At 48.2% G+C, this 26,863-nt stretch overlaps 1 protein-coding gene across 1 annotated transcript; it reads right to left on the reverse strand.

Moving 5' to 3' along the window:
* Positions 1-16,930: 16,930 nt before the first annotated feature.
* On the reverse strand, positions 16,931-17,619 carry LOC144175510 (ATP-dependent DNA helicase PIF1-like). Its single transcript, XM_077704589.1, has 2 exons — positions 17,505-17,619; positions 16,931-17,253 (listed from the first exon to the last, which is right to left on the reverse strand). The coding sequence occupies exons 1-2, from the start codon at positions 17,617-17,619 to the stop codon at positions 16,931-16,933; spliced, it is 438 nt and encodes a 145-aa protein (XP_077560715.1).
* Positions 17,620-26,863: the final 9,244 nt, after the last annotated feature.

A 26,863-nucleotide genomic window follows, 5' to 3' on the forward strand; every position in this document is an offset into this window, starting at 1 on the left:
TCGGTACCCCACGTCGGGAAACCTCCTCTTGTTGAAACGGGCCAAGGCGTTAGGAAAACGTGTGCGCCGTGAGGCAAAACGAGAGAGTTGGCGTACATTTATAACATCAATAAACTCCTACACAGACACAAGGAAAGTATGGACACGAATACGCAAACTCAAGGGGCAACAAACACACAGCCTGCCTCTGGTCAGCACTACAGGGGACACACTCGAAGACCAGGCTGACACACTCGCACAACACTTCCAAAACGTTTCCAGTTCAGCACACTACACAAACACTTTCATGAAACACAAACAAACGGCCGAAAAGAAGCTTATACTAGATAACAATAGGTCAACATCTTATAACTCAGAGTTTTCACTGCATGAGCTGAGGGCTGCTTTGAGCACGTGTAAACCCTTTGCTCCAGGCCCAGACAACATCACATACACAATGATACAACACCTGCACGCAGACACTCTTCTAACACTCTTACACCTATATAACAAGATATGGCTTTCGGGGCACATTCCAAACTCTTCGAAGGAGGCTATAGTTGTAGCTTTCCTGAAAGAGGGAAAGGACCCGTCATCCCCCTCAAGCTACCGTCCTATAGCCCTGACGAGCTGCCTGTGCAAGCTCTTCGAGAAGATGGTAAATCGCAGGCTCGTGTACTTCCTCGAGTACAACGGTCTTCTCGAGAGCAGCCAGGCAGGCTTGAGGGTGGAGCGATCGACGAACGATCAACTGGTAGCTCTTGAATCGTATATAAAGGATGCCTTCGTTCATAAACAGTATTGTGTAACTGTGTTTTTCGACCTCGAGAAGGCCTACGACACCGCTTGGCGGTATGGGATCCTCAATGACCTGAGGTCATTCGGTGTCTCGGGTAACATGTTAAACACTCTTGCAAGTTACCTGTCAGAAAGAACGTTTCGAGTGAGAGTCGGTGGTGCACTCTCAAGGGTTCACGTGCAAGAAAATGGCGTGCCACAAGGTGGTGTGTTAAGCTGCACTCTCTTCATAGTAAAAATGAACTCTCTTGGTAAGGAACTGCCACCCACAATCTCTTATTCCATGTATGTAGATGACGTCCAGATATCCTATAAATCATGTAATATGTCAATCTGCGAACGTCAAGTCCAGCTTGGTGTCAAGAAACTTGCCGGCTGGGCAGACAAGAATGGTTTGAAATTGAATCCTGCAAAAAGTTCCTGCGTTGTGTTCTCCAGGAAGCGTGGGGTCCATCTGGACCCAGACATTCATCTTAATGGCGTGTCGCTTCCTGTGAACAAAGAGCACAAGTTCTTAGGTGTGGTGTTTGATCACAAGCTCGCATTCATTCCCCACATCAAGGAACTGGAAAATAAATGTCTCAAAACAATGAATATACTTAAGGTTCTCTCCCACCAATCCTATGGCTCCGACAAAGAACTCTTGCTTCGCTTGTATACTGCTTTGTTTGGGTCTCATTTGGACTATGGCAGTGTGGTGTATGGGTCGGCGACTAAGACAGCCTTGCGAATTCTTGACCCAGTGCTACACTTGGGCCTTCGTCTTTCGTCGGGTGCTTTTCGCACTAGCCCTGCTGGGAGTCTTTATTTCGAGTTTAATAAGTGGAGCCTCGAGAACCAACGAACATACATGGACTTGCTTTATGCTTTTAAAATTTCATCGCTGAATAATCATCCTTTTTATCCTGTCTTTAACGATACATCAACATCTCTGCTCTTTGTAAATCGCCCATCCGTTCCTCTGCCCTTTTCACTTAGAGTGAGAGAGCGAGCCTCGGATCTGAGCGCTTCGTTTTTAGATGTGTACAGATCATCCTTTTCAGACATTTTACCGCCTTGGAAAGTTCGTCCTGTGTCCTCCGACCTTTCTTTTATGAAACTTGACAAAAATCGGGTACCGCGAGCTGCAATACTGCAGCACTTTCTGTCTCTGCAGTTTAAATACCCACTTGCAGAATTTTACAGTGACGCGTCTAAAACCTCCACTGTGGTCTCCTGCGCCGCTCATGGTCCGAATTTCAGTGCAGCCAGAACCATGAGCGTCCACACAACAATTTTTTCAGCAGAAGCATATGGAATTTTACTCATTGTACGACACATACTTAAAAATCAAATTCCGAAGTCTATCATCTACACAGATTCTCTGAGTGTTGTTCGTGCACTATCATCGCACAAGCCCCCCAAAAACCACATAGTTAATCTTGTATTTACCACTATCATGTCTGTGTATGCGCATAAGCATCAGCTGGTCCTCTGCTGGGTCCCAGGACACGCTGGGATCGCTGGGAACGAGTTGGCAGACGAGAGGGCCCTGCTGCTGCACTCAGGAACACTGCAGACATTACAACGATACCCTACACAGACCTCAAGCCACACATAAGACAACACCTGCGCAGAACATGGCAAACACACTGGGACGAACAGACAGACAACAAACTACATGTAATAAAGCCACACTTGGGACGGTACACATCTGACTCACACAACAGACACACGGAAGTCGCCTTGGGTAGGCTGCGGATAGGGCACACTCATGCGACGCACTCGTATCTGCTGACGGGATCTTCTAGACCCCAGTGCGGCAGGTGCGCAGAGGCCCTATCCGTAGTGCACATACTAATCGCATGCAAGGCACTTCACACAACACGACACAAACACTTCAGAGAACTCTACAGACAAAATATTCCCCTACATCCATCTCTGTTTCTGGGTGACGATGCCATGTTTTCCGTTAAACGTGTGTTTGAGTACTTGTCAGATGTGAATTTTTTAAACCTCATTTCCTATCACGCATAATCAAATCTGGCCCTATACACCAGCCATCACCATTGCCGTTAATTGATTTTATTGTTGTTTTGGCTTTAGTAGCCACTATTTTATTTTAGATACTTTTGTTTGGCGCTCTTTGCCCCAGCTGGCCTTGCGCCAAAAAAACTCTAACCATCATCATCATCACTTCGCCGGTTGCAACCAAATGGCTGCAGGAACGGAAGTAATCGGCTGAGGTGAACAGAGAATGCTATCGAGACTGCCTCTGCCTGTACATTAGTACACTATACCTGTGTTGCGGCCAAAAGTGATGATGCTGAAGGGTGCGAACATGTACTGCCTTCATTTATTGAGGAACGCCGAGCGGTGACCAGAAGGCGACCTCCAAGGAACACAAACCAGCGATACGCTGGTGTTGGTACTGTGTGGCAGAATGCGAGTGCGGTGCCGCAGCTTGGCAGCTCGGTTCCAACTGTCAGCCGCATGACTCATGTTTCCTAGCTGGCGGCTCCTGATATGATGTGCAATCACGGGGTGCACTGCTCCGGCGGCGCGAGTTCCCTCGGCAGCCACGATTGATCTGCTACAATGCCAAAGCGCTACAACTGAACTCGACACACCATATGGTGGAGGGGAGCTCCAGAATATTTCATGCCAGCTTAGGACCTCAATTGAGCGGGTATAAAAAATAGAAAAGGAAAATCTGAAATTTCGGATAAGGATGCTGCTGGGCTGGTACACTTTTATATTTCTCTAAGCCTTAATGTAAAAGTCTGCGCCTCTAAACTAGCCTGCCGTTACAATAGCAATGAGTACCAACGTGTGGCCGATTGTCGTCTGCGCGTAGATATTTCAGTACATCGGTTTTGTTTTTCTTTAGTATATTAACCCAACTGTGGTTTTATTAAATGTAATATGTTTAATGATTAGTTCGTCCTATTCCTGTTACCATTATTGCCGGAGCTGTCTTTGTAGAAGTGGCTTCATACCCTGGTATGGGACCTGCGATACGTGTATGCCACTTCGGAAAGCGGCGTTACCAGCTAGTGTATCAGCAATTTCATTCCGCCAGAGTAACGCTGTGCCCAGGCACCCACCAAACTATTATTTGGATGCTGTCAGAATACGCAAACGTTATGGATTTAATGAGATTATTCAGAACCATGCTTTTACCAGCTCTCCCTGTCTTGAATGCTGTGACAACGCTGAAAGAGTCTAAAAAGAATTGATTGTTTTGGTTTTGATAATGTGCGTTACTACATGTAATAATAATAATAGTAATAATAATAATAGTAATAATAATAACCATTGTTTAATATGAAGGGGTAGATACAGAAGCAAAAATGGGGCCGCCAAAGCCTACAGTTGGGCTTGTGGAGGCGTCGTCCGGCAGCAACGGCCTTCACTTCTGTAACGTAACCTTTCGGGGCCGTCGAGACGAAGGTCGACGGAGCGTGAATGTTGACCACAGGCGCCCGACCGCCGCCGCTGGGGCCACGAAGGCAAGTTCGTGGTGCGGCTATGATGCTGGAGCCGATGCGAAGTCGGCCCGCTCCCACCCAGACTTGGTAGGCATAGTCGGTGGCCTGACCACGTTCCCCTGGCTCGTTCCTTGAAGCGCACGTGCGCCTACCGCCTCCTTGTTTCTTGCCTCTCTTTTTCTTTGTGCATCCCGCTTTTATACCCTCTGGGCTCTCTCGTGGCGCACTCTCATTGGCTCATTGCCTTTGCCATGTCCATATATAGCCATCACGCCACTGGTCTGCGCGGCATTCTCTGATTGGATGACCAGTGCGCTGCCATATTTTAGCATGATGCCCGGGGGGTTTAGGAGCTGGCGTTCTCTAATTGGTGCGCTCCGCGCGCTCACTTCAAATAGTCGTTTCCTTGTTTTTTCCCTTTTCGAGGGGTTTTGATGCATCCCCTCTCCGGGGTGCCCTTGACATATGACAAAGGTGAACGCCAGAACTCCCAAATGAAAATATAAGTGAAACGCGTCAGCAAAAACCTATTCACGTGCTTATGAATGTTGCAACTTTTAAGACTCATTCATGCTGAATTAGCAACTCTCTGCGCATAGAGAAACACCCCTCTACGTATTGAATCTGTATCCATCTTGTGTCGCGCGGAAGCTGCGGGTGGAGCAAGGGACATTAGGGAGGACTTCGTTGGCTGCTATTTGGTGAACAGTTCCTGGACTTTTGCTCGTCAGTGTAGTTGATCGACATGTCGGAAGATCTTATGAAGCGTTTGGTGTCACGTCGCACCCCCGGCCAATAGTATTCTTCCAGAACACGGGTTGTTGTTCTCCGAACTCCCAGGTGACTATCTCAGACGTCTGTGATGATGTTGAGGTTAGGGAGAACTCATGACTCGGTAGTTCAAGACAAGAGCAAGATATTGCAACACGGGTTTGACAGGCGAGGATGACCAACATTTATTCAAGAATAGACATAAGGGTAATGTGGTACTCTAACCAAGAAAGGTATACTTAAAAGGTACAAGCGAGAGCTCAACAAAGCCAAACTAGCCTGAAGAGTGACTAATAGTCTCTCACACAAAAATGATTAAAGGTTGTCGCGTCGTCTCACGTCGTCGATTCACGGAGATGTCGTTGAGGCGCTTGAAGGCACGAGTGATGCAGACGTCTTCAGAAGGAACAGCCCGGATCAAGCCGCAGGTGCTGAAGAAGTGAAGGCCAGGTAGAGAAGATTCCGTGGCATGGTCTGGGAAAGAATATGTGCACTGGAGGAAAGGCCACAGCCGGCGTTGCCAGTGGCGACGTGGTATCTCGACGCTCTACGCCAACGGTCGCAGAACACCAGGTTCTTCGCCGTCCTGACGATAGGCTTGCGGAACCATCGAGCCCGCCATGCAGCCCCTTATCCGAGTCCACTTATTCCTCCTCGTCTTCCTTGTTCCGGTCGTTGCTTCGCAGTACACAATGATGATAATCCACGGCGACACCTTGCGCTGGTCCTTTTCTTCTTTGGTTTCCTTTTGATTTCGGGCACCATGCCACAACGTCCTCATGGGCCAATGGTAATGTTTTGGGTCCTACAGTTGTTGGGATGTCCCGCCGGTTGCCAGTTCGTATCAATGGTACAAAAGATTGTCGTCATAAAAGAACATATAACGGTTGCCTTTTCCGGACAAAAAGGAGTTTGTTTTGCGGAAGAAACCTTTCAAGGTAAAGACCTTGCGCTGCTTCTCCTGGAGTTGATCTTTAAGACGTGAAGGAACCATATGGGTGGCACTCTCGAGGGCAGAAGCTCGGACTTCGCTTTGGCGACGGCAGAATTCCCGCCGGTTGCCAGTTCGTATCAACGGTACAAAAGATTGTCGTCATACAAAACATATAACGGTTGCCTTTTCCGGACAAAAAAAGGTGTTTGTTTTGTGGAAGAAACCTTTCAAGGTAAAGACATTGCGCTGCTTCTCCTGGAGTTCATCCTTAAGGACGTCAAGGAACCGTATGGGCAGCACTCTCGAGGGCACAAGCTTGGACTTCGCTTTGGCGACGGCAGAAGCTACGATAGAGTTTAGTAGGACTTGATTGCTGGCTAGTTGGTTCATGATTTACGAAGGAATACGTTTGCGCAAACGACGAGGACGAAGAGACGAGAGGACAGGACGAGCGCAAAGTTGGAAGTTGCGCTCGTCCTGTCCTCTCGTCTCTTCGTCCTCGTCTTTTGCGCAAACGTATTCATTCGCACATTAAGATACGGTTGCTTTGGACGCGGATTGCTAGTCGGTGTTAACTTCCCCTGCAGGCACTTCGGATCAGATGCCTCTGAAACCATGGTTCAGGCTTTGAATTAAAGGGCTGCGCACACCAGCGATATTGCCTAATACAAGATCGTACATGGGCTCATCAATGCATACAGCGGTTACCTCACCGGCGAAAGAAGGCTTGCGAATTTGGATAACCGCTTCTGGTAGGGTTTTGACTGATCCGTCTAGCAGAAGCACTTCGCGCTCAGGCAGTCCTATCAAGCCGCCAAGGCTCTTCGTACTATCGCCGTATTGCTTCCTCAGTCCCTTAGCAGATTTTCGTGCTGAGATGTTTATGCCTCGTGTGATGCCCCTTGTTCTCTGTCTGGCTGCCGGACTTCTGGGAACGCTGGGATTTTGAGCAACCATGACGAGCGGTAAAACGTTGGCCAGCGCACAAGCAACGACCTTCTCATCCCTACGCTTGAACTTCGACGGCGATTCCTTCGGTGTAGTGCGACATTCCGCAGCCGGATGACCGACTCGTTCGTACAGGAAGCACCTTGCAGGCTGTCTCTTCGGTCAATCATTTGGCTCTGGTCTTGGGTCTCGTGCATTACCAGCGGCTTCTATGAGGTGTGAAAACAGTGGGCTTCAAGGAAGCGGTCTGTGAACGCTGCCACCGTCGCAAGAAACTTGCACTGCCGCTCCTTGAAGAAGACGCCGAGCTTTGAGCTGAACCAACGAAGGAACTGCTCCGAGTCACGGAGCCCGTTTTTTCTGCGGCCAGTCCTGCCCAGTCGCCAGCCGTTCAAAACGCTGTAGATAGGCATGCAGGTGGTCGCGCCGCTCGTCGAACAAGGGCAGGAGCTTCTGGGGAATAACTGTAGGTGTCGCTGAGGCAGCAGCCGCATCGGGATCAGTAACTGGTGCTTGATTTTGCACCTCTTACCGCAGGCGAAGCCAGCTGTAGGAGATCTCTCCCGTCCTTCCGCTTCCCGCTTGGCATCACGTGCGGCTGTTCGTTTTGCCTTTAGCAAAGCCTTCTCGTTCTCTACCCCCGTGCGGAGCTCCCGCCTTGTAGGCCTAACTGCATTCCAGACGCTATCAGTTTGTCTAGACCCATACCGATTCGCCCTAGCGTCGACGACCACGACACTCAAATCTCCCCTCGAGAAACACTAACAAATCCTGGCAGGCTCACCAATATTTGTGAAGGGGTGGGCCACGTTAGGATTCCTGTAGTCTTGGAGACAGGGAGTCGGGCATAAGTGAACACAGGCGATTATATTGTGAGAACAAAAGGACGCGGCCCCGACTGCGGCCGCGGAGCCACATGGACCACAGGGCGCCGGGAAACTCGAACTGAAGGCCAATCCTACACCGTACGCCGAGCGGAATGCCGAGCCTGTCGTGCCGTGTCCCGAAACCGGTCGTCTCGCGCGACACTAACGTCTTCCCTGATGGGACTGCTTACACACCCGTTCCAGGAGACATTCCGCCAGCAGCACATGTCCGTCTTTTTTCCCGTGCCGCTTCTCCCAAGCGTATACCCGGCGTGAGATCATCCACGGGTCTTGCTGGTTCTTTTCAAGTCTTCGCCTGTCGGCCACGTCACCACACGTACAACGATTTAATTCACAAATACCACGCAATTTGCGTATTCTGCAATTGATGTAACATTATTACCATATACAAAAGTTGCCTTAGTTTCGGATAATCTTGCATGACTAGATAATCTCAAATATGCACCTCACATAACATTACCTTAAAAGTTACGCACAAATAACAGATCTTCGAATGTGTAGCATACACACACGCGAGATCAAGCACACTGCTGGGAGCTTTCAGTGGCCTTTTGCAGAGCAGCATGGCGTCGTTAACTGTTTCCGCTTGCAAGCAACGCCCGTGTTGCGGTCGATTGCGAGTGTCACCGCGCGAGGTTGGATTGGAATCCATGTGTTTTCCACTTCGCACCCGCTGCGTTTGGCCTCGTTCGCGGCTTGCTTGGAGCGGAGACAAGCGAGCCTTCCCGTCGTGGGCACGTCGAACTGCAGCCACAGCCGTCTGGGGAACGCGCCTTCATCTCCTCCTCTTTGTTGTTGGTGGTGCCCCACACCTTGTTCACACAACCTTAGAGTTCCAACCACACCGTTGACGAGCCCGTCTATGACGTCGATCTTCGTGGTGATCACGTAAGGCTTTCCCGGTACCAGCAGAATCTCTGGTGGAAGGTTTGCAAACTCGGCGCAAGACATCTTGGCCACCTTTTCCATGGAATTCTATATTACATGTTGCCTTCTACAGCCCAGGAAGGTGTACTGGGCACACAACCGCACGACTTTTTGTGTTGCCACGAAGGAGTTGAACTTGTTGACCTCGTCGTTAGAGTGGAAGAGGCGTACTGCCGATAGGGGCCCGCAGTAAGGCCTCCTACGCAGTAACGAATCGGCTCTCCAGCAGCTGTACTTCTTCCTCCGCGAGCGGCCGTAGAAGCCACACATAAAACAACGTAAAACATGGCCAAAACGTCGGAATGGACAGACATACGACAAACTAGGCATTGTAAAGCCACTCTTGCGACGATACACAACCGATTCACACAGCAGACACGGAGAAGTTGCCTTGGAAAGGTTACGGATGGGCCACACACATGTAACACTCCCACCTGCTCACTGAATCACCAAGACCCATGTGCAGCGTGTGGACAGGACCTATCCGTAACCCGCATACTCATTCAATAGTCAGCGGACGTTGCAGAGAGAAAAAAACTAAATAGCATGTAGCGTTTTTATTTAAAACGTGTACTTGTTGACTCAAGGTTTGGCATGGATTGTTCGCACGTGTTGTCGTTTTTTTTAATTAAATGTCAATTGCCGGTCCAGCGTGTGTGTTGTCTTCAACGTTTCTCGATTAAACGTTGGTTATTGCCACTTCGTGTTTGCTTCCGTTTTCGCTGGTTTTCCTACCCTTGAAATGGTACCAAATTGCCTTTCAAGGTACACTTGTCCAGTGAGCCTGGCGCCCTCACAGAGTAACGCTAATGGAAACACACATTGCAATGCTCGTGTGATACTGAAATGAATTATGTGGCATAACTCTCTCTCAATTTGCGGAGCCGTGTATTGTTCCTGTTTACGTGATATATAGAAGTTATCACACCGGATAATCCAGTTCGCGCGCGTACCCAGCTAGAAGAAGCGCAGGCTATTTGATGCACAGCTGTTGCCCTAATACAATGAGCTGCGAAACCTTGCGGCCGTGGCGCAAGGCTTGCGTGCAACGCGGAAGGCAGCATCTTGCACTCACCGAACAAGAGCCGTCAGCTTCTTTTCGAGGGCCAGCGCAACACTCCGAACCGTCTTCGAGGCTGTCCCGACGTGCAACCATAGAGAAAGAAATACTGGTAAGAGTGGACACTCCCATAGAGCCCTGCGGCCGAATGACTGTACTGTAGTGTAGCGCACCGAGCGGACGGAGAGCCAAACTACTAACCATACTTTCGTACGTTCACTTTCGGTTTCGGTTTCGCGGACACCGATTTTGGCGGGTAGTTTGAAGGACTGGAAAGCGCTGCTCACAGCGACGGGCATCGGTACGGTATTCGGACGCTTTCATGCAATAATTAGTGTTTATTTGAATATATCATTCTCAGGCTTAGTGCCCGTATACTTTTACAAAAAAAAAACTTTTTTCTGAAAACGTGAAATTGCAATTTACAGTACCACTCACACTTGGTTAAGAATTCTGTCGCGTGTTCACGTGTTGCCGAGCCACATAAAAGAGACACACCATAAATGAAGAAATCTTTATTGCATGGCACTAAACGGAACAAGTTCAAATTGTCATCATTCTTTGCAACACACATATAATAATAAACAGTGAGTAATACACAACAGAGACAATACACAGTAGTGAGAGGAAAATACGTTTCCAGGAATGAAAAAAAAATGCACAAGTAAAGGTATCACAACCACACAAAGGATTTTTTCTCCACGGTAATTGAAAATGCAGAAAACCCAGAAACTCAGCCATCCACAGGTTTACTTGTATCTACGACACCCTCAGACTGTGTGCGCTGTTGCAGTCATACAAAAATATCAACAATAACATAATATAGACACTCGGATACTTGCAACTGTTTACAACCCCTATATCCGCAGATAATTTTCTTAGTCTGGCAATTTCTCCAGTTAGGATGTGGAAGAAGGGAAAAACTTTGGCTTTGATGGCCTCGCTTATTTGATGAACGCTAATGAGATCTATTGCCTCGGGGCAACTTCAAATCAGTATCAGTAATTGAACAGAAATCCCATTTATGTGGAGATGCACACGCAAAAGGTTAAGAGGAAAAAAATCACCTTACTATTGGTTTCTTGCAAGGGTGCATTTTCCCAAGAAGCCGGGTTACCTTACGAAAGCGTTGCCTTCCCAGTAAAGGCAAAGGGCCAGGCGGGGATATTTTAGGTACGTGCACGTAGTCAACCGACAGGTTCCAGGCTCGATTAAGGCACACAAATTCATGCCTTCCGCTGTCAATACGAACAGTTTGATATAAGAAACAGGGAAGCAGTATATGCTTCTCGTGTATGAGACAATGGTGGCACATTACAGAATCCCATAAGCATTTGACAACGTAGGTCCCAGCATGGTTCTCTTCATCTAGGCCAGTCCGACAACAGGCAGCACGTATGGTGACAAACGACATTTAGCATGACCTCTTACCCTGGCAGTCTTCATAATGTAAAAGGGTTTTTCTGAATGTACTGTTTTCACAATATTACAACTAGCAGCAACAATAACTTGCGAGTGGAGTTTGGAGACTGTATACGCTGTTGTTAGTGGTTTTAATGATATGAGGCATGTCAGTGATAAAAAACCGTTTGTTCCTTGAGTCAACGATAGTCTTTTCAGTGGTCATGCCTTATTGAGTGCCGAGACTTGCGTTAGATTTTAGGTGCTAATGGCAAGGTTCAATAGATGGAATACAGTTGCGGTATCCATCAGAAGCATCAATGAGGTAGCAAGAAGCATTGCAGGCAGTCATCAATACAACTGAATAACTCTGGGAGAACAGTTGGCACGGCCACTTCTATGAGTCCTGTGAGGGCACGATTCATGAAGTGCTTGCACCATGTTTGGTATGACGAATGCAGCTGGCTGGTTGGCTCTGTCTTGAGGGCACATGTAGACCTGCACAGGTGATAGGTGATATAGTACACAAACTGCTTGCAATGACAGATGATATGCGAATAGTCTGTAAATTTCACTGCAACTAGTATTCAAGTATTGCCTCCAGTGCATGCCACCTATTTAAAACACAAGTTCTCTTATTCTATTCAGCAATCATGCGGTCAAGCTATTAGCAACACTTAAAATATGGGTCTTTGTAATTTCGCAACACTGGTTAGGCACATTCTTAATGCAATTCACCTATTGTTTGGGTTAACAAGAATGATAACGCTGCTCACATAGCCTGAATCCCTTTGTCTTTTTTGTAAAATCAGGACGAAGAGCGAGAGCGAGCTGGACGTTAAACAAACCTGTTGCCCCACGGGCTCGCGAAATAAACGCATCCCGAGAACGGGCACCTGGCGAAAGTATATTTGGGCGCTGTGTGGGCACCATGGCAAGCAGCAGTGAGCGTCGTACTGAGTACTACTGACCGCCAAAGGCCATGCCTTAAAAAGATATGACAAGAAACACACAGTTCCGACTGAATAGGTGCAATCTGCGCAATACGTGTTTAATGAAACTAGCCAAAATATGACCAGAGAACAGAGAGCAAACGCTTGAAAAAACGGCAAGTGTGGAAAAAGTTGTATGCAATGCCTGCGATACCGGAATTGATATACGATGTAGAACGAAGACCAAATTTGATGGTTTCAATGCACTGCGCACTCACCCCGCCTCGAGCAAAGCTGTTATCTGCCGACGAAAGACGCGTTTTTACCGTACCTGGCGCGCCAAAGCGAAGCGACGAGCGCGCGTTATCGGCGTCGGCGAGCGGGTTCGCTTTGTACGCAGGCAGCTTGGTATGCACCCATGTGTAAAACTTACGATGAGTGTACGGCTACTGGTTATGCCCAGATAAGCCAAATTAATGCAGATACGGCTACTTCGCCGTGTACGTTAGCCCGGACGGCTTTGCAGCGCATCACGGATATAATAGCAGTAACAGTTGGCCAAGCTAGCAATGACTAGCTAGTATAATACAACGCAGCCTGCGGCTCACGTAATTCAGTGCAGCGACAGCGCACAACGCCTGCTTCGCCTACGGACCGCCGGCCGGCCGGCCACTTCCGCAACTCACAGCCGTCGTTTGCGGCACGTAAACGCTACGTGCGACGACGGGCGCGTACCGCTGGCATCCCTCAGCGCTAGATAAAACTGCACAACCAGCCTAAAATACCATTACGTCCAGCTAAAAAATGGTGTCTTACGCCTTTCCGGGGCGTTTCCAAAGCGCTTATCTTAAAGACACAGCACTAGCTATGCCTCATTCCCTGAGGTTACTCAGTGCTCGCAGCGTTTGCAGTACAAGGAAACGTAAATATGATACGCCACACCAGCACTTTAAAAAAGAAAGTCTCACCTTTCGTTCAGGATGCAAAACCGATGTCGCAAATAAAGCGCTAGGCGTTTCCTTCTCAACAACAGAGGTTAGCACGAGGCTGCAGAAACGCACGTGCAAACGCTGCCGGAAGAGCCAAATGGCGGCTTGCGCTTGCGGCTTGGCCAGGCTTGGCGCAAAGAAGCCACAAAAATTTACATTGACAGCCATTCAACTTATTACACAAATACAAATGTGTAGTCTAATGTGTAACAAAATTTTTAAAGTATAATATTGTGTGTTAGTTTATTTTAAATATATAATTTTTTTACCACTTGCGCCGACTGCCGGACGGCGCGCGAGTCAGGCCACTCGGCCGCGATAAGCCCGTGTGTCCACTCTTCTAATTTTTTATTTCTCTATGGTGCAACCCGATTATGTCGCCTACGGTGATGAGGAAGTTCCCCCTTGCGAAAAACTGCAACGCCATCACTTTCAGGACGGCAGGCGCCGGGTTCGGCGCTCGATGTCAGGGCGTATCGCCTCGGTGATAAAGTGAAAGCCGTCCAGACCAAAACGAAATCGCTGGCGCAAGCTTTCGTCGTCGCAGAGCTCGAAGGGGTGCAGTCTGTCGCGGAACAGGCGCTCTCTGACCAAGGACAGCGCCAGCAGCAAAGCGTGTAACCAGTGTCGGCGAGCGGCAGCAACTGCAGCCATGTTTTCAATATAAGTCCGCGACTCAGCCGAGTAGGCTTGTTCGCGGAATAAGGCAGCGAATAAGACGGCCAACTTATCCAGCGCTTGTTTCGGTTTCGGGAAAAATACTTATTCGAAGGGAATGCGTACGTTGTAGCTGGGAACTTGTGCCCCGACGCATCGGGCAAGCCCGAACGATGGTAACGAAACACGTTTTATTACTGGTGTACTCTTGCATTACAATTTTTGCTTTTTTTTCCTCACTCACCGAGAAATACCTTGCTTGAGTACGGTGACAGACACAACCGAACCAAAGACTTACGCAGACGCTAGCACGTTTTTCAGGTGAATATTGTGTGATGAGGATAGACTCTGTCGTCTGCATGAAAGTTTTGTGAGGACAATAGTCTCCAGCGACGGATTCGGCGCTAAATATACGCGTTTATTGAAGGTCCAGACTGGTTGAGCCCTAATGTTTTTTTATGTGTCAGCATTGTGTTGTCGGTAGAAACATGTTACTTTCGTGTTGAATTCCAATGGCAGATCCGGAGCGGTCACTGTGCTCCACACTGGAGCGCGCCGACTCCGCGAAGAGCAGCTACTCCGAAGCTGCCTTTGGAACGCAGCCGCTCCCGCCGGAGCAAAGTGCCGAGCCGTGACAGGAAGAGGAAATCCCCAGCATCCTTTGCGTCGCGCCTTCCCCGAAATCGTCTGGTTCCCGCGGGCGCGTGCATCCAACACCACCTAGACTATAATGCCGAAATTCTCTTTTGCGCGACGCGGCCTACATCATCGGGCTGGGGCGGGCGGGGGCTGATTGAAAAAGTCGGCTTCTTGGCAAAGCACGTGGTCGTCTTCCCTGCAAAGCCCAAATACTTTTCTGCTGGCGTCGCCTGCAAGCTTTTCCGTGGGCCTTGCCACCCCTTCTTCTGTCCCCACAAATGCCCAACGAGAAGGGGACGAAAAGAAAAGGCGCGCCCACTCAGCATAACTTCCCGGCTTATCCTTTGTAGTGGCTGGGCGGCAGGGTTCACTAACCACAACTTACCAGAATTTTCATAGCCACCCCTCACAACAAGTTTCCTTCAGGGCAAAGAGGTTAAAGTAGTGCCACACAGCATGCCGGTGTTTGCGTCAGTTCACGCAGTGACAACAAATATCGATGTATATTTTGCGGTAGAATGAGAACAGATTGTTCGGTAAGTTGTGGACAAATATGACGTAAAAGTTTATAAGTTACAGCCTTTATTTGCAAGCAAGTTCGACGGAGGTTGAATGATACCTACCCCGCACTATTTTCGACAGCGCATGTAAACTGAAACTGCTGTGTTCTCAGTCAGCTTTTTTTTTCGCACTGCACCCACGTGCATGGTACTGCGCGCATGATCCTGACCACGCTTCTTTTCGTGTCTGTCATTTGTCATTCTGCCGGGATGGTGCGCACTATATTTGTGATGCCGAGCAAGTGATCAGTTCCGTGGTGTCGCAGAAATTACACACCAGAGTGTAAAGTGCCGGTGTTTTGGTTTCCTCAAGACGACGAGTAGCGACGAAAATGGATACGTGCAATACGCCGAGAAGACTTTCCAGCTACACTGAACTACAGGGTGAGCCCCTGCTGAAGCATGTTGTTGTTGTATCCGTTTATTTTAGACAATTTTCAAAACTGCCTTGGATGGCATGGCAAAAGGCAAACAAAACTGCCTGACGGGGCCCTGCCACCCGTAACAATCAGAGGAGCAGCGGGATTACAAGGAACAACAATTTAAGGAAGAAGATAACAAAAATAAACAAACAAAACAAAAATACAAAAAGCGAGTTACATCCGTTCGCCAAAATAAAATAAAAGGTGCGCACTGGCGTAATCATACCAGAACAAAATATGAACATACAATTGATATTGGAACCAACAAAAAAAAACAAAAAACAAAAACAAAAAACATGTGCTGTGGTGCAGTAAAAACATTCTGCTTAAGAACTTCTGTTGCCGACTGTATGACAAGATCGCGGACGCTAGCGCAAAAACAAAAGAAAGAAAGCTTCAAACGCTGAGCAAGTGAGTCACTGTGTTCACAGCAGCACTGGTGTGCTTTTAGTGCAATAAATCCGTTTAAAGTCATCATAAATGCGTTTGTAGTGTTCAGTAGTGTTTGATCTGGATGCTTTTAAAAGTTAGCTGGCATTATTAGGATGTTTCGCTGCAAAAAAATGGTTTCTTGCCGATAAGTCACAAAGACAGTCCTAATAACACATGTTTCACTAATCTAGACGTATTAATTCCCCAATAAATACTTTACGCGCGGTATCAAAACGTAAATGGCAAAGGATTGACGTTAACTGGTCCATAAAACAATTCGAGTAATTTTGTGGTGATAGTTTTATCTGAATGTGGAGCAACATGCCCTCAAATTTATGATAAGCGCAGTAGTTCGAATGGTCGCATCGTTTCCTGCGAAATACGATAAATAGTCCTGACCCCTTCGAGTTTCAGCGTAGTGTGTGGACTGCTTCTAATGGATTTCAAAAAAAAAATTTAAAGTAGTTATTGAGGTGAAAATTTTTCTTACCAACTCACTCTTTTTACAGGCATCGGCTGCAGACACCTCCGTGCACAATAGAACATGGCAGGGGTATTATAATGGCGTCCACGAATTATCAGCCAGTTAGTCGTATAATAATCCTATTTGTCGGTCTTGCTTTGCATTACGCTCTCACAGCGCTTTTTGGCCCATGGCAGTGAAGTTGAATATGGTGTGCATGTTACAACAAAATATTCGTAATGATGCTGTTGGTACGTGACAAAAACAACATATTTAAAATAAGAACAGGTAAAATCCAAATTTAACTTGACGTTGTGTGTTTTAGAATACTGCCCAAAAAATATCCAAAACGAGCTCGTGCGCTTCGTGTGTTAATGTTTTGTGCTTATAACTTCACTTCTAAACTGTCCAACTTCTCCTCGTTTGCGCTTGTAGCTGAAAAACGTGAGAGTTAGTTGCATGTGCAGCACATTTAAATCCCTTGTATATACCACAATGTAATCAATGAGGAGTCTACTATTGTCTTATAGATTTATAGTTAGTGCGGTTAATGGTTAGACAAAAAAGTTTTCGCGAGCAACAGTGCAAACGATTTTTGTGGCCACCGATATGTTTACTCAAACAACACAGCTTGACGTTACATGGTCGGCAAACTATGGGGTCATGTCCAAGCACGGGAGCAGAAACAGAATACCAGATCGCCGTCGACGTTGGTGAGGTAGAGGCCCTTGAGGTCGGTGCAACGCGACAGAGCAAGATAGACCAACTTTTGCGGGTGCGTGCGCGCGTACTCGTAGACGAACGAGGCGTCCGTGCCTCCCTGCGACTTGTGCACCGTGATGGCACTGGCTTGAACGACGGGGAACTGCGTTCGCTTGCAAGCGATGCCGGCCTTACGGTCGATGGTGAGCGTGAGAGACTGCGTTTCAATGGGTATCCACGTGACGCTCTTGACGTCATAGCCACTGCGCTTGGCTTCGTGCACTGCACGCCTGGCACGCGCGCGCGTCAACCTGCCAGTGGCGGGAACGTCGAACTCGATCGAGAGACGTTTGGGCGATTTAGACGGTGGTAGTGTTGTTGATGTCTGGTCGGCGTTGTCGTTGTCGTTGGTGCTCGCTTCGAACTCGCACAACCTTAACGTGCCGACGGCACCGTTAACTAGTTTGTTGATTTTTGGCCGGCGTTGTCGTTGTCGTTGCTGCTCGCTTCGAACTCGCACAACCTTAACGTGCCGATGGCACCGTTGACTAGACCGTCGACGACGTCAATGTTGGAGGTGATCATGTAGGGCTTACCGACCACGAGCAGAACCTCGCGCGGAAGGTTTCCAAACTCGCTGGCAACCATGTTGTGGACCTTACGTTTGGCGTTTTCGAGCTTGTTAGGCGTCTTGCAACCGACGAACTGGTCGCGCGCTCGCAGCACGCGGTACTCCCATCATTTTCGTGCGACTTTGAAACCGCCTCGTTGAAGCGCGTCACGTCGTTGTTTGAGTAGAAGATGCGCACTGCCGACGGTGCGATCTTTAGAGCCTCGTCGGCACGCACGAATCTACTCTCGAGGAGACGCACTTCGTCGGGTTCCAAGGCGCGTCCGTCCCCGATCTTGGTGAGGATGTCGAGGTGCGTTCGGCCTGCCGAGGGGGAAGTAGTCGAGGTGGTGCCACGTGACGAGCGTGTTTCCAAAGAGCCCGTCGGTGCTGCGACAGCGCTTGTAGATTTCGCTCGCGTGCACGGGCGGCAGTTGTCGCAGGTCGCCGCAGAGGATGACGTCCAACCCACCGAAGGGCTCGTCCAATCGCTGGGTGATTTGGCGCAGCCTGCAGTCGACTGCTCTGAGCTGATCTGCTGACATCATGCCCACTTCATCGATGATGACGCACTTGACTCGACGGAAGGCCACGCGAAACGTGTTGAGATCGCTGGGGATCAAGCCGCAGTCGCCCATCATCCCAATGCGTGCATGCTTGCCGGAGCCGCCGGCGATGCTACGAACGAGCTTGAAGGCAGCGTGAACCGTCGTTCCACCCACTGCGACCGCGGCCTTGCCCGTGCTTGCGCAGATGACGTACGCGTTGTACGCACCACCTCCACTGGCACCACCGTCTTGTACGCGGCTGCGACGGTTGTAGACGTCCGTTGCAAATTTGAGGACGAACGTCTTGCCGCACCCCTCGGGACCCGTGAAGAAGACGCGCAACGGCGGCTGGGACGGCGTCGTCTGCCTATGTAGGATCTCGCGGAGGAGCTCATACTGTTCCTCGTTGGTCATGCACATCAAGGGAACGTATTCGTCTCTATCCATGACGCTTGTCGTTTACGGACCGCAGCGCACGGAGTGACGGTCTCCTTCACCAAGCTAGCAAGTGATCGCCAGGAATCAAGTCGGCATCTACGCCGTTGCAGTCGCCGTCGTGGGCAGCAGCAACGTGTTTGTCGACGCGCACTACATTGTCGTCGTCGTCGTCACCATCTCGTTCACGTTGTTGCTGCTGTTCTTCAGGCAACCGAAGCAGCTCCGCGTAGTGCTGTTCGACCAACTCGCTCACAACCACGTCGTCGTTGGCCGGGTTGTACTCTTCGCGCGTGAGCTCGATTAGTTCCTTGTTGTCTTCGTACAGGCGCACGTACTTGTTGCTGTCGAGAACGTCGACGGCCTCGCTTCGGAACGGCACGTACAGCAAGACTTGCTCGCGCACGTACGAGTCGACGTCGTCGCTGGGACTGTAGTTGCGGTAGCGTATGACCACGGGGCGTTCGCGCAGAACGTAGCGACAGGTGTCGTTGACGTTGGTGTTGCTGTTGGTGCCTGCGGTACCTCGTCGTACAGTGTACTTGCTGGCAAAGTCGGCGAGGCACACGTTTTACAATTCGGGTTGCTGCCGCGCTTCGTATTTCTGGACGATGTTCAGTTTCCAGACGTCGGTCGACGAAGCGCAGAGCTTGCCGAGCTCCTCGCGCGTCTTGCGTACACGCACACGTTCTTCCGGGAAGCACGCGGGGATGTAGACGACGTCGCGGCTCTTGTGCGACATTTCCGGCCGCAGCAAGAACCACGCAGCTTCTTGGGCCGACATTACAACCCCCTTGAGCATGTCCACGCGGAGCTTGCGGAGAACCGCCTCGTAGTCGTCGTTGGGATTCTCCTGCAAGATCTGGACCACCGCGCGGTGCAGGTTGGACATTCCGCGGTCGGCCTTGTTAGTGTAATCGACGACGTAGGCCGCGCAGGCGTAGTGGTCCAGTATGAGTTGCAAGTCCATGTTCGAGTCGAGGACCCGGCCGATCCATGGGTTGAAGGCGTTGACGCGCTTCTCGGCCGGGGCACGCTCGTGCACGACGCATGGACGCGCAACGCCCGCGCGCAGAATGTCCGTGTACTCGTCTTGGGAGTGGACGTCGAACGTGCGCAGGAACTCGTCGAGACTGGCGAAGTCGCCGCGCTCCAACCCCTCGTGCATCTCTTCGTAAGATGCGGTTGGTGTAGATTGCGCACGCGACGGGATCGTTGTTGACGAGGTCCACGCGTTCCCACGATTGCAGCTCGGCGATGACGCGCGCTCTGCCTTCGGGGCCCACGCGGAGTCGCTCCAACGTCTGGAGCAAGCGTTACCAGTGCACTTCGGACGCGGACAGCGTCAGGCAGACGTGCGGTTTTCCCAGTTACGTGATCATCGCAAAGAGTTCGCGACGTCGTTCTTGCCAGTACACTCTAAACCTTTTTTCCACCCATATTACTCCCTAGAGGTTCTTTTTCGCCTGTCCTCTAGTGATCCTCCTTGTAGGAGTTTTTTTACTACATGGAACAGGGAGGTTTCGTTTACCTCCTCAAAACAGGGTGATTTAGGTGATAGAAAGGAGGTAGTTAGGGAGTGTTAAGATGTGTTAGGGAGAATTTAAGGAGATCAAAATGGAGTGTTCTTTACTTCCTCAAGGCGTTTTTAAGTGATGTTTAAGGACTTTTTAGGCGGTTGAATAGGAGCCTATTATGGCTCCCTTGGGAAGTACTTATGCTATTTTAGGGGCGTTTTGAGGAGGTTCAAGGGAAGCATTTACTTCTTTTGCATGGAGTTTTACGTTTTGTAGGCCTCGCGAGGGGAGTTTTTAGGAGGTTCAAGGGAAGCATATATTTTGAATGGAGTTTTGCAAAGTTGGGGCGGTTTTGTAGGCCTTCCGAAAGGAGTTTTTTCAAGGCCACAAGGGAGAGTTTCTAGTTCCCTGCGGGAGTACTGATTTCACACGGTTTTGCTCGGTTTCAGGTTTATTTCAAACGAACTTTCGCATACAAGTTTACGTGGTACATGGTGTACACAAGGAGGCTCCAAAATAAAAACTTGGGGCGACCTTCTATAAGAAAGCAAAAATGGTAAATTGCTAAAAACATGCCAGTTAGGAATGGAAGACAGCAAAAGAATGCTAGTTGAACAAACCGTAGAATTAATATTACTACAAGAACTGGAAATACGCGAAAAACAAAGATAGGCGCAAACACAATCACATGGTAAGTGAAATCATTATATAATAACAGCGGATCGAGAACGCGTCAGTACTTATCAGAACTTATTAGAACGCATCAGCACTCAGTACACAAAGTGAAAAAAAAATGGTTGCAGTGGTTGACAACAACAAAAAAATTTCAGTTGGTGGTGAAATGAGCGATCTGTGTGCTAGTTGAACAAACTGTAGAAACAATATTACTACAAGAACTGGAAATACGCGAAAAACATATAGGCACAAACACAACGGCATGGTAAGTGACATTATTATATAATACTAGAGGATTGAGAACGCGTGAGTACTTATCAGTACGCATCAGTACTCAGTACACAAAGTGAAAAAAATGGTTGCAGTGGTTTACAACAAAAAAAATATTTTCAATTGGTGGTGAAATGAGCGAGAGCTGTGTAACGATTTGATATTGAAAGGTAACGAGCATTTTGTAGATGGTAAAGGCACAAGAGATAAATGATGTAGGAGACAGACAGCAATGAGATGGCTGTGGATAAATGAGTAATATAAAGAACGAGAAATATGCTGCGGAAAATACCAGTGCGTTTTGATAAAGACACAAATGCGCCAAGAAAAGTGACCCAGTCTGAGGAGTTAATTGCAAGGATATAGAACAGAATGGGTGGTATCGCGACAGCTTCTTCAGAGTGAGAAGAAAAAGCCATGTAATTCGTGTTTTTCCGATAATTTTGAGTTGATTCATTTGGCACCAGTTGCCAACATTTAGATAATTGTTTCAAGTTATATTAGTTGGTTAATATTATTGCTTCACTAAAAGATAGCTGTATTATCAGCATACAGAAGGGCCCATCAAATATTCCCTGTTCAGTAAAAAAAAAGAAAACGTCAGAAACATAATACGAAATTCTTTAAACTACTATCCAATGATTACAGGATTGAAAACAAATAAAATATTGGTGAGAGATATTGATGCGATAAAAGTTAATTAGTTCTAAATCCTTCACACGTGGTTTGGTGCTGGCAAGGTCCAAAAAGGCATGTTCCACAAACGTTAGAGCTCTGTGTGCCTTGTTGGGATATTGAATGTTGAAAACCCAGAACGATGCAAACAGACTACACAGTCCTCCCAGTAAAGATGATGTAGTCAAGACACTCTGGCCATCGATGCGGAGGCTAATTTCCCGGTTCGCGGAATGCAGGCAGGGAGTCAAAGGAACATCTACCTGAAAAAGCAAAAAAGAAAAAAATGCCCCACATGTAAAATTAAAAACGGACACTATGGTTAAATGAACTTAATAATTCGGTACAGTAATAAAATTGTTATGCCAGGTTCCCTGCGAATTTCAGTACTTAAATTAGGAATGCAAAGGCTTCATAAAACCAAGTGCCAGTACATTAACCATCGTGGCTTTTGCAGCAATAAAAAAGATATTACTTCCGCACAATATACTCGAGCACAACTTTAAATGACAGTGAAGTTAAAATGCAAGTCTCTCTAGGTTGATAGATTAGCTCACGGAGAACACTATTATACCCCTCTTACACCTGGCATTTTTTTAAAATAAGGTTGAAACTAGCAAAAACACGTTTTCACCGGAAGGGCTTAAAGGAGCCATGAAGAGAAAATGCAAGTTGGTTTTATTCGAAAGATTTCGTGTTTTATAGTGCCCCCAGCGCTTGTCCGGATACAAACGGTGCTTTATTCACTGAGAAATTAAACAATTTCGGTTAAAATTTTGATTTTCCCGCTCAATCGTGCGTTTTCGTGGTCCCAAGTGACATCACGGGAACCGACCGCTCTGCAGCCTAGAGTACCTTCATTCACGCATCCGCCGTACAGGGTAGAGACACGTATACGCTGGCGCCGCCATGTTCGGTTGCTCGCTCGCCGCCAAAGCAAGTCATTGTGTCAAAACCGCGCTAAAATTATCGCCGCAAAGCGGTTTACTGAAGAAGTTTGAATCATATTGTCTGTTTCGCGTTGCTAGGTCTCGTGGGAAACGAAAAGAATAACGCGTTGAGCCCGTTGGCCCAATTGCGGCGGCACGGGACCGTTCAAAGGTTGTCTCCACCCTGTACAGCGGTGTTGGTTTGTTCCCGCGTTTCTTTACGTTCCGTAACCTAGATGGCGCCACCATACCGTGGCAAGCGTTTGGTTTGTTTTTGCCCGCATTGAAACCTGGCCTGTTTTTGTTCTGGGAGAAAATATTAGTTCCCTGAAACAGTGCTCGCTCGACAAATGGGGTCACGTAAGACACCGTTGCTTGCGTCAATCGGCCAGTGTCGTCTCAGACAACCCCAAGCCCCGTAGTGCTGTGCAGCTAAACCAAAGCATGCTGTGCGCAGTACGAACAGCAGAACGCATCAGTACTTCTATGTTTACATGTGCTTTCGTAACTTCCACCGTTTGTCCCATCATTCTTATTGCTTTGTAAAGAATGTGCCCTAAATTTAAGCGCAAATCGCTCGTTCGTCTAGTTTGTAAGCTCTACCTAATTTGCGTCTGCTTCTGCCAGCCTCCGCCAATCGCAGAGCTTAGCCCATGTGACATCACAGGTTCTGTTGCGGGAAATGAGCTGGTGGGTCGCATGACCATTCCCGTTTTTCCTAATTATGTAGCTTATTTGAGCGAAGTTTACGTTAAAAGTGGTGTCAGTATGATTCTAACGAGACAATCTTTTGAATGAACCAAACTTGTGTTTTCTCTTCATGGCTCCTTTAAGTGGCCTGACGCGCACAACTTCTTTCTTGGCTGCCGCTGGATGGTGCTACTCGTCCATACTTGGGGTGGCAGTACCGCTTTCCAAGGGAGCATGCGAGCTACGCATGAGAAAATCGTTCGACGCCAAAACTTGCGAGGCCTCAAAAGGCCAATGTTTTTCTTCAGTGCGTAAATACTGATCACAGGTCCAATGGAGAAACATTTTGCTTAGTGGTCTCGAACGGCAAATGACAGGGGAGTTTGGGGAAGCACGAGCGATTTGACCGGAACTGACCAAACTGCTTGGTACGTGGTAATGTTGTATTCAGTTGCTTGTATACTGCTATTAATCACCGCTGCTTCACTTGCTTCCGGTTTATCCTGATGCAAACAGCGACTGCAGTCGTGTTTGCGTCACGTTTGATGAGCAGTTGAACACCGATTTCTCAGCACTTAAGGCATCTTGGCACTAAATCAATGCTGAAATGGCTGTGCGGAGGTCCCACTTCCGTTTGAAACCAACTGGCTGGTTGCCTTCAATGACCCTTTAACAACAAGTTACCCTTATGCCTCATCACTGCAACCGATTGTTCCTCCGTGTGGTGCAAAGTGTGTTACTGGGAGTATTTTCAACGTGAAACAAACCGTTTCTGTGATTTGTAGGACTGATTCTGCTATTAATTACTGCAGTGACAACAAGCTATGAAAGAAAATCCCGCCATCTCCACTAAGTGAATGATGATGAGAGGGGTGAATCTAAAATGCTTATCAGCAGACAATGTGACGCATGAAGTGCAAGCTGCTTTCATAGCGTGTGCATTGACATTAGGATATGGCCCCCTGGCAGAATGATGCGCTGCGCGAGATTTTGCCGTACCTAAAAGGACAGGCAACTCATTTTTACGGAGTATAGGATCTGTAAAAGGGTTGCGAGTTGGGCGAGTTGGTAATTATGCATTGCGAAAAATAGACTGCGCGCAAATTAACGAGGACAAGAACACATGAAGACGGCACAAGCGCACACTCGCAACTAGTTTATTATTGCACAATTCAAAGCTTTATATGCCAAAGCGCCCAATTGCCGCGCCCCCAATGCGTCACAGTTCTCGGCGCACTCAGCCGGAAATATTTGAGGCGCACGAAAGGCGACAAATCAGCAAAGATAACCGCATTATACATAGATTAAGACCCCCCTCCCACCCCCAACACGCATTCCCAGAAGAAGCACCGAAATAGCGCTCAATGTGCGTCTAAATATGCGACTTCTCGATTAAGCAGAGCGATAGAGGGATGACTGATACATTCGGAACCAGCTTTTCTGATGTGGCTGGCTTCTACAATTTCTCGCGTTTGCTGGTTCTTATGTCGCAAAAGGATGGCTGTGCGCTCAAACACAGGGACACAATCAGGTCTGCATGTACGGCAATGAGAAGATAAGTGGCTCAGGTCACGTTGAAAAATGAAAAAAAAAAAAAAAATATACGGCACATTTAGACGTCGTACGCTCGAGTTTGTGACAACGTACTCGTGTGCAGCTCTGTCCTGAAGTTCGGAGAAATGCAGGCGGGTTGTGTTATATTTCTCGTCTTGCATTACGCTTTCTTTTATACATTAGCGCCCTCTTTCCCGATCTCTCTACCTTCCTTGCCGCTTCCGTCTGACTGCGCTGATTTTCGCCAGCACGAAGTAACCGTCACGTTGCTTTGAAACGACGCCGCGCGCGACAAACGATTTTACCTCGAATGCCCTGTTACAAACCGGCCTACAAAAGAATGCGAACGCATACCCCAAAACCCACAAACAAGTAAAATAATACGAGTGTGCACTTTTTTCTTTGCTCGTGCGTGTACGAGCTGTGAGCGGCACGGGTACCCGGGTACTTCGCTGTTAACCCTATCCAAACGTTTGACAAACGCATCGACTGATGAAAGACCACTTACCAGCGAGCTGTCCACACCTGTCGCCGTATCCAAATGCTGTTTGCGGCCGTACCTCATCAGTGGGAGGTCCCGTTAACCAGCTTCTGGTGTAGAGTTCCTGTGCTGAATTTTTATGTGCGCCGGGCTGGTCTCACCTTCTACGGCCTTTCGGATTAATTTTGGGTGAATAAAAATCATATACCCCTTTGTTGCTTCCACCGAGTACCTGACTTTTGGAATGTTTCAAGCGAATACGCATTACGCCTGCGAACGGCTGAATGCGTATTCGATCATATATGATCGCGTACGACTAATATGGAATTGCTTAAACAACTGCCTCATGCAGCTCCTTTGGAAGGTAGTGGGTTGTTGTTTTTTCACACCCCTTTCATTTTACGCAACCAAAAAATGCTTTCAGGTGGTTTTGAGACATCTTGTGCGTGAGGAAATTCTGCAGCTTCCCTGTTTCCACAAGCCTGTCAAAAGTTGCCATGACACTGTTCATACGTATGGGGAGTCCTAAAAATACGGTTTTCTTGAGGCCCTCAATTTCTGATTTTCCTTGTGCAACCTGGAGTTCTGTTATGTATAATTCAGCCTTTAAAAAAGTCCTCATTGAATCCTCATTCGCCTTTCGCAGTGGTGCCTTGTACGAATAGGTGGAGGGATTTCTTGAGTTCAAAACATCATAAAGGCGGTCAAAGATCCTTAAGAACTTAGGCGTAGAATCCGCACCTTTAAATTGTGGATTAAAGCTTTAACGTGATTTCGCAAAAGTCGAGTGCATCTGCGAGAGATGAACTGAGCATCAGAACTGTAGGCGAACTTTCATCTTCGGTGATCTAATGTCTCGTATGCACCACAAACAGCGCTGAGGCCGGAGGAAGTGAGACGAGCCCGGCGCATATAAAAGTTGAGAATAGGAACTCTACATCGGAAGCTGGTTAACGGAACCTCACACTGACGAGATTCACACAAATTGTCGTGTTGCTGCACAGACATAAAGGCACGGCTTTTACAAACGTGTTGGGTCATTTTTCGTCGAGATAAGACAGCTCAGTACTTATCAAAACTACGCTGAAAATGCTCACTCGCTAAGCAACTCCCGTATGTGGAAGTTAAACGCAATTTACACAGCTCAAATATAGGCCCACCGTCGATTCTTTGCCAGCCAATGAGCAACGCATGCAAGTCAATGCGCATACTGACGATCGTATGCATATCTACTCAAACAGTGCCCAAATGGGATGCGGTAACGTCGACTGGAAGGATGAAGATGTTTATGCTTGTCGACCGGGAAGATGATATATGTTTAAGTTTAGCAATAGCAGTACTAGAAAGCCGCCGTGGTACGTCGGGGCAGCGGCCGCCGCGGACGGCTGCTCCGGCGGCCGTAGCAGACGACGCGCCGAGAGTAGCGCAAGACTCGACTACAGCGCCACTAGTTCTCGCGCCCGCCACGCGGCCCGCCTCTCCGGCGGAGCTTTCAAACTGAGTTTATT

Source organism: Haemaphysalis longicornis, unplaced genomic scaffold (genome assembly GCF_048455015.1).
Source record: "Haemaphysalis longicornis isolate Haplotype H1 unplaced genomic scaffold, Haemaphysalis longicornis Haplotype H1 scaffold_3, whole genome shotgun sequence".
Taxonomy (NCBI): Eukaryota; Metazoa; Arthropoda; class Arachnida; order Ixodida; family Ixodidae; genus Haemaphysalis; species Haemaphysalis longicornis.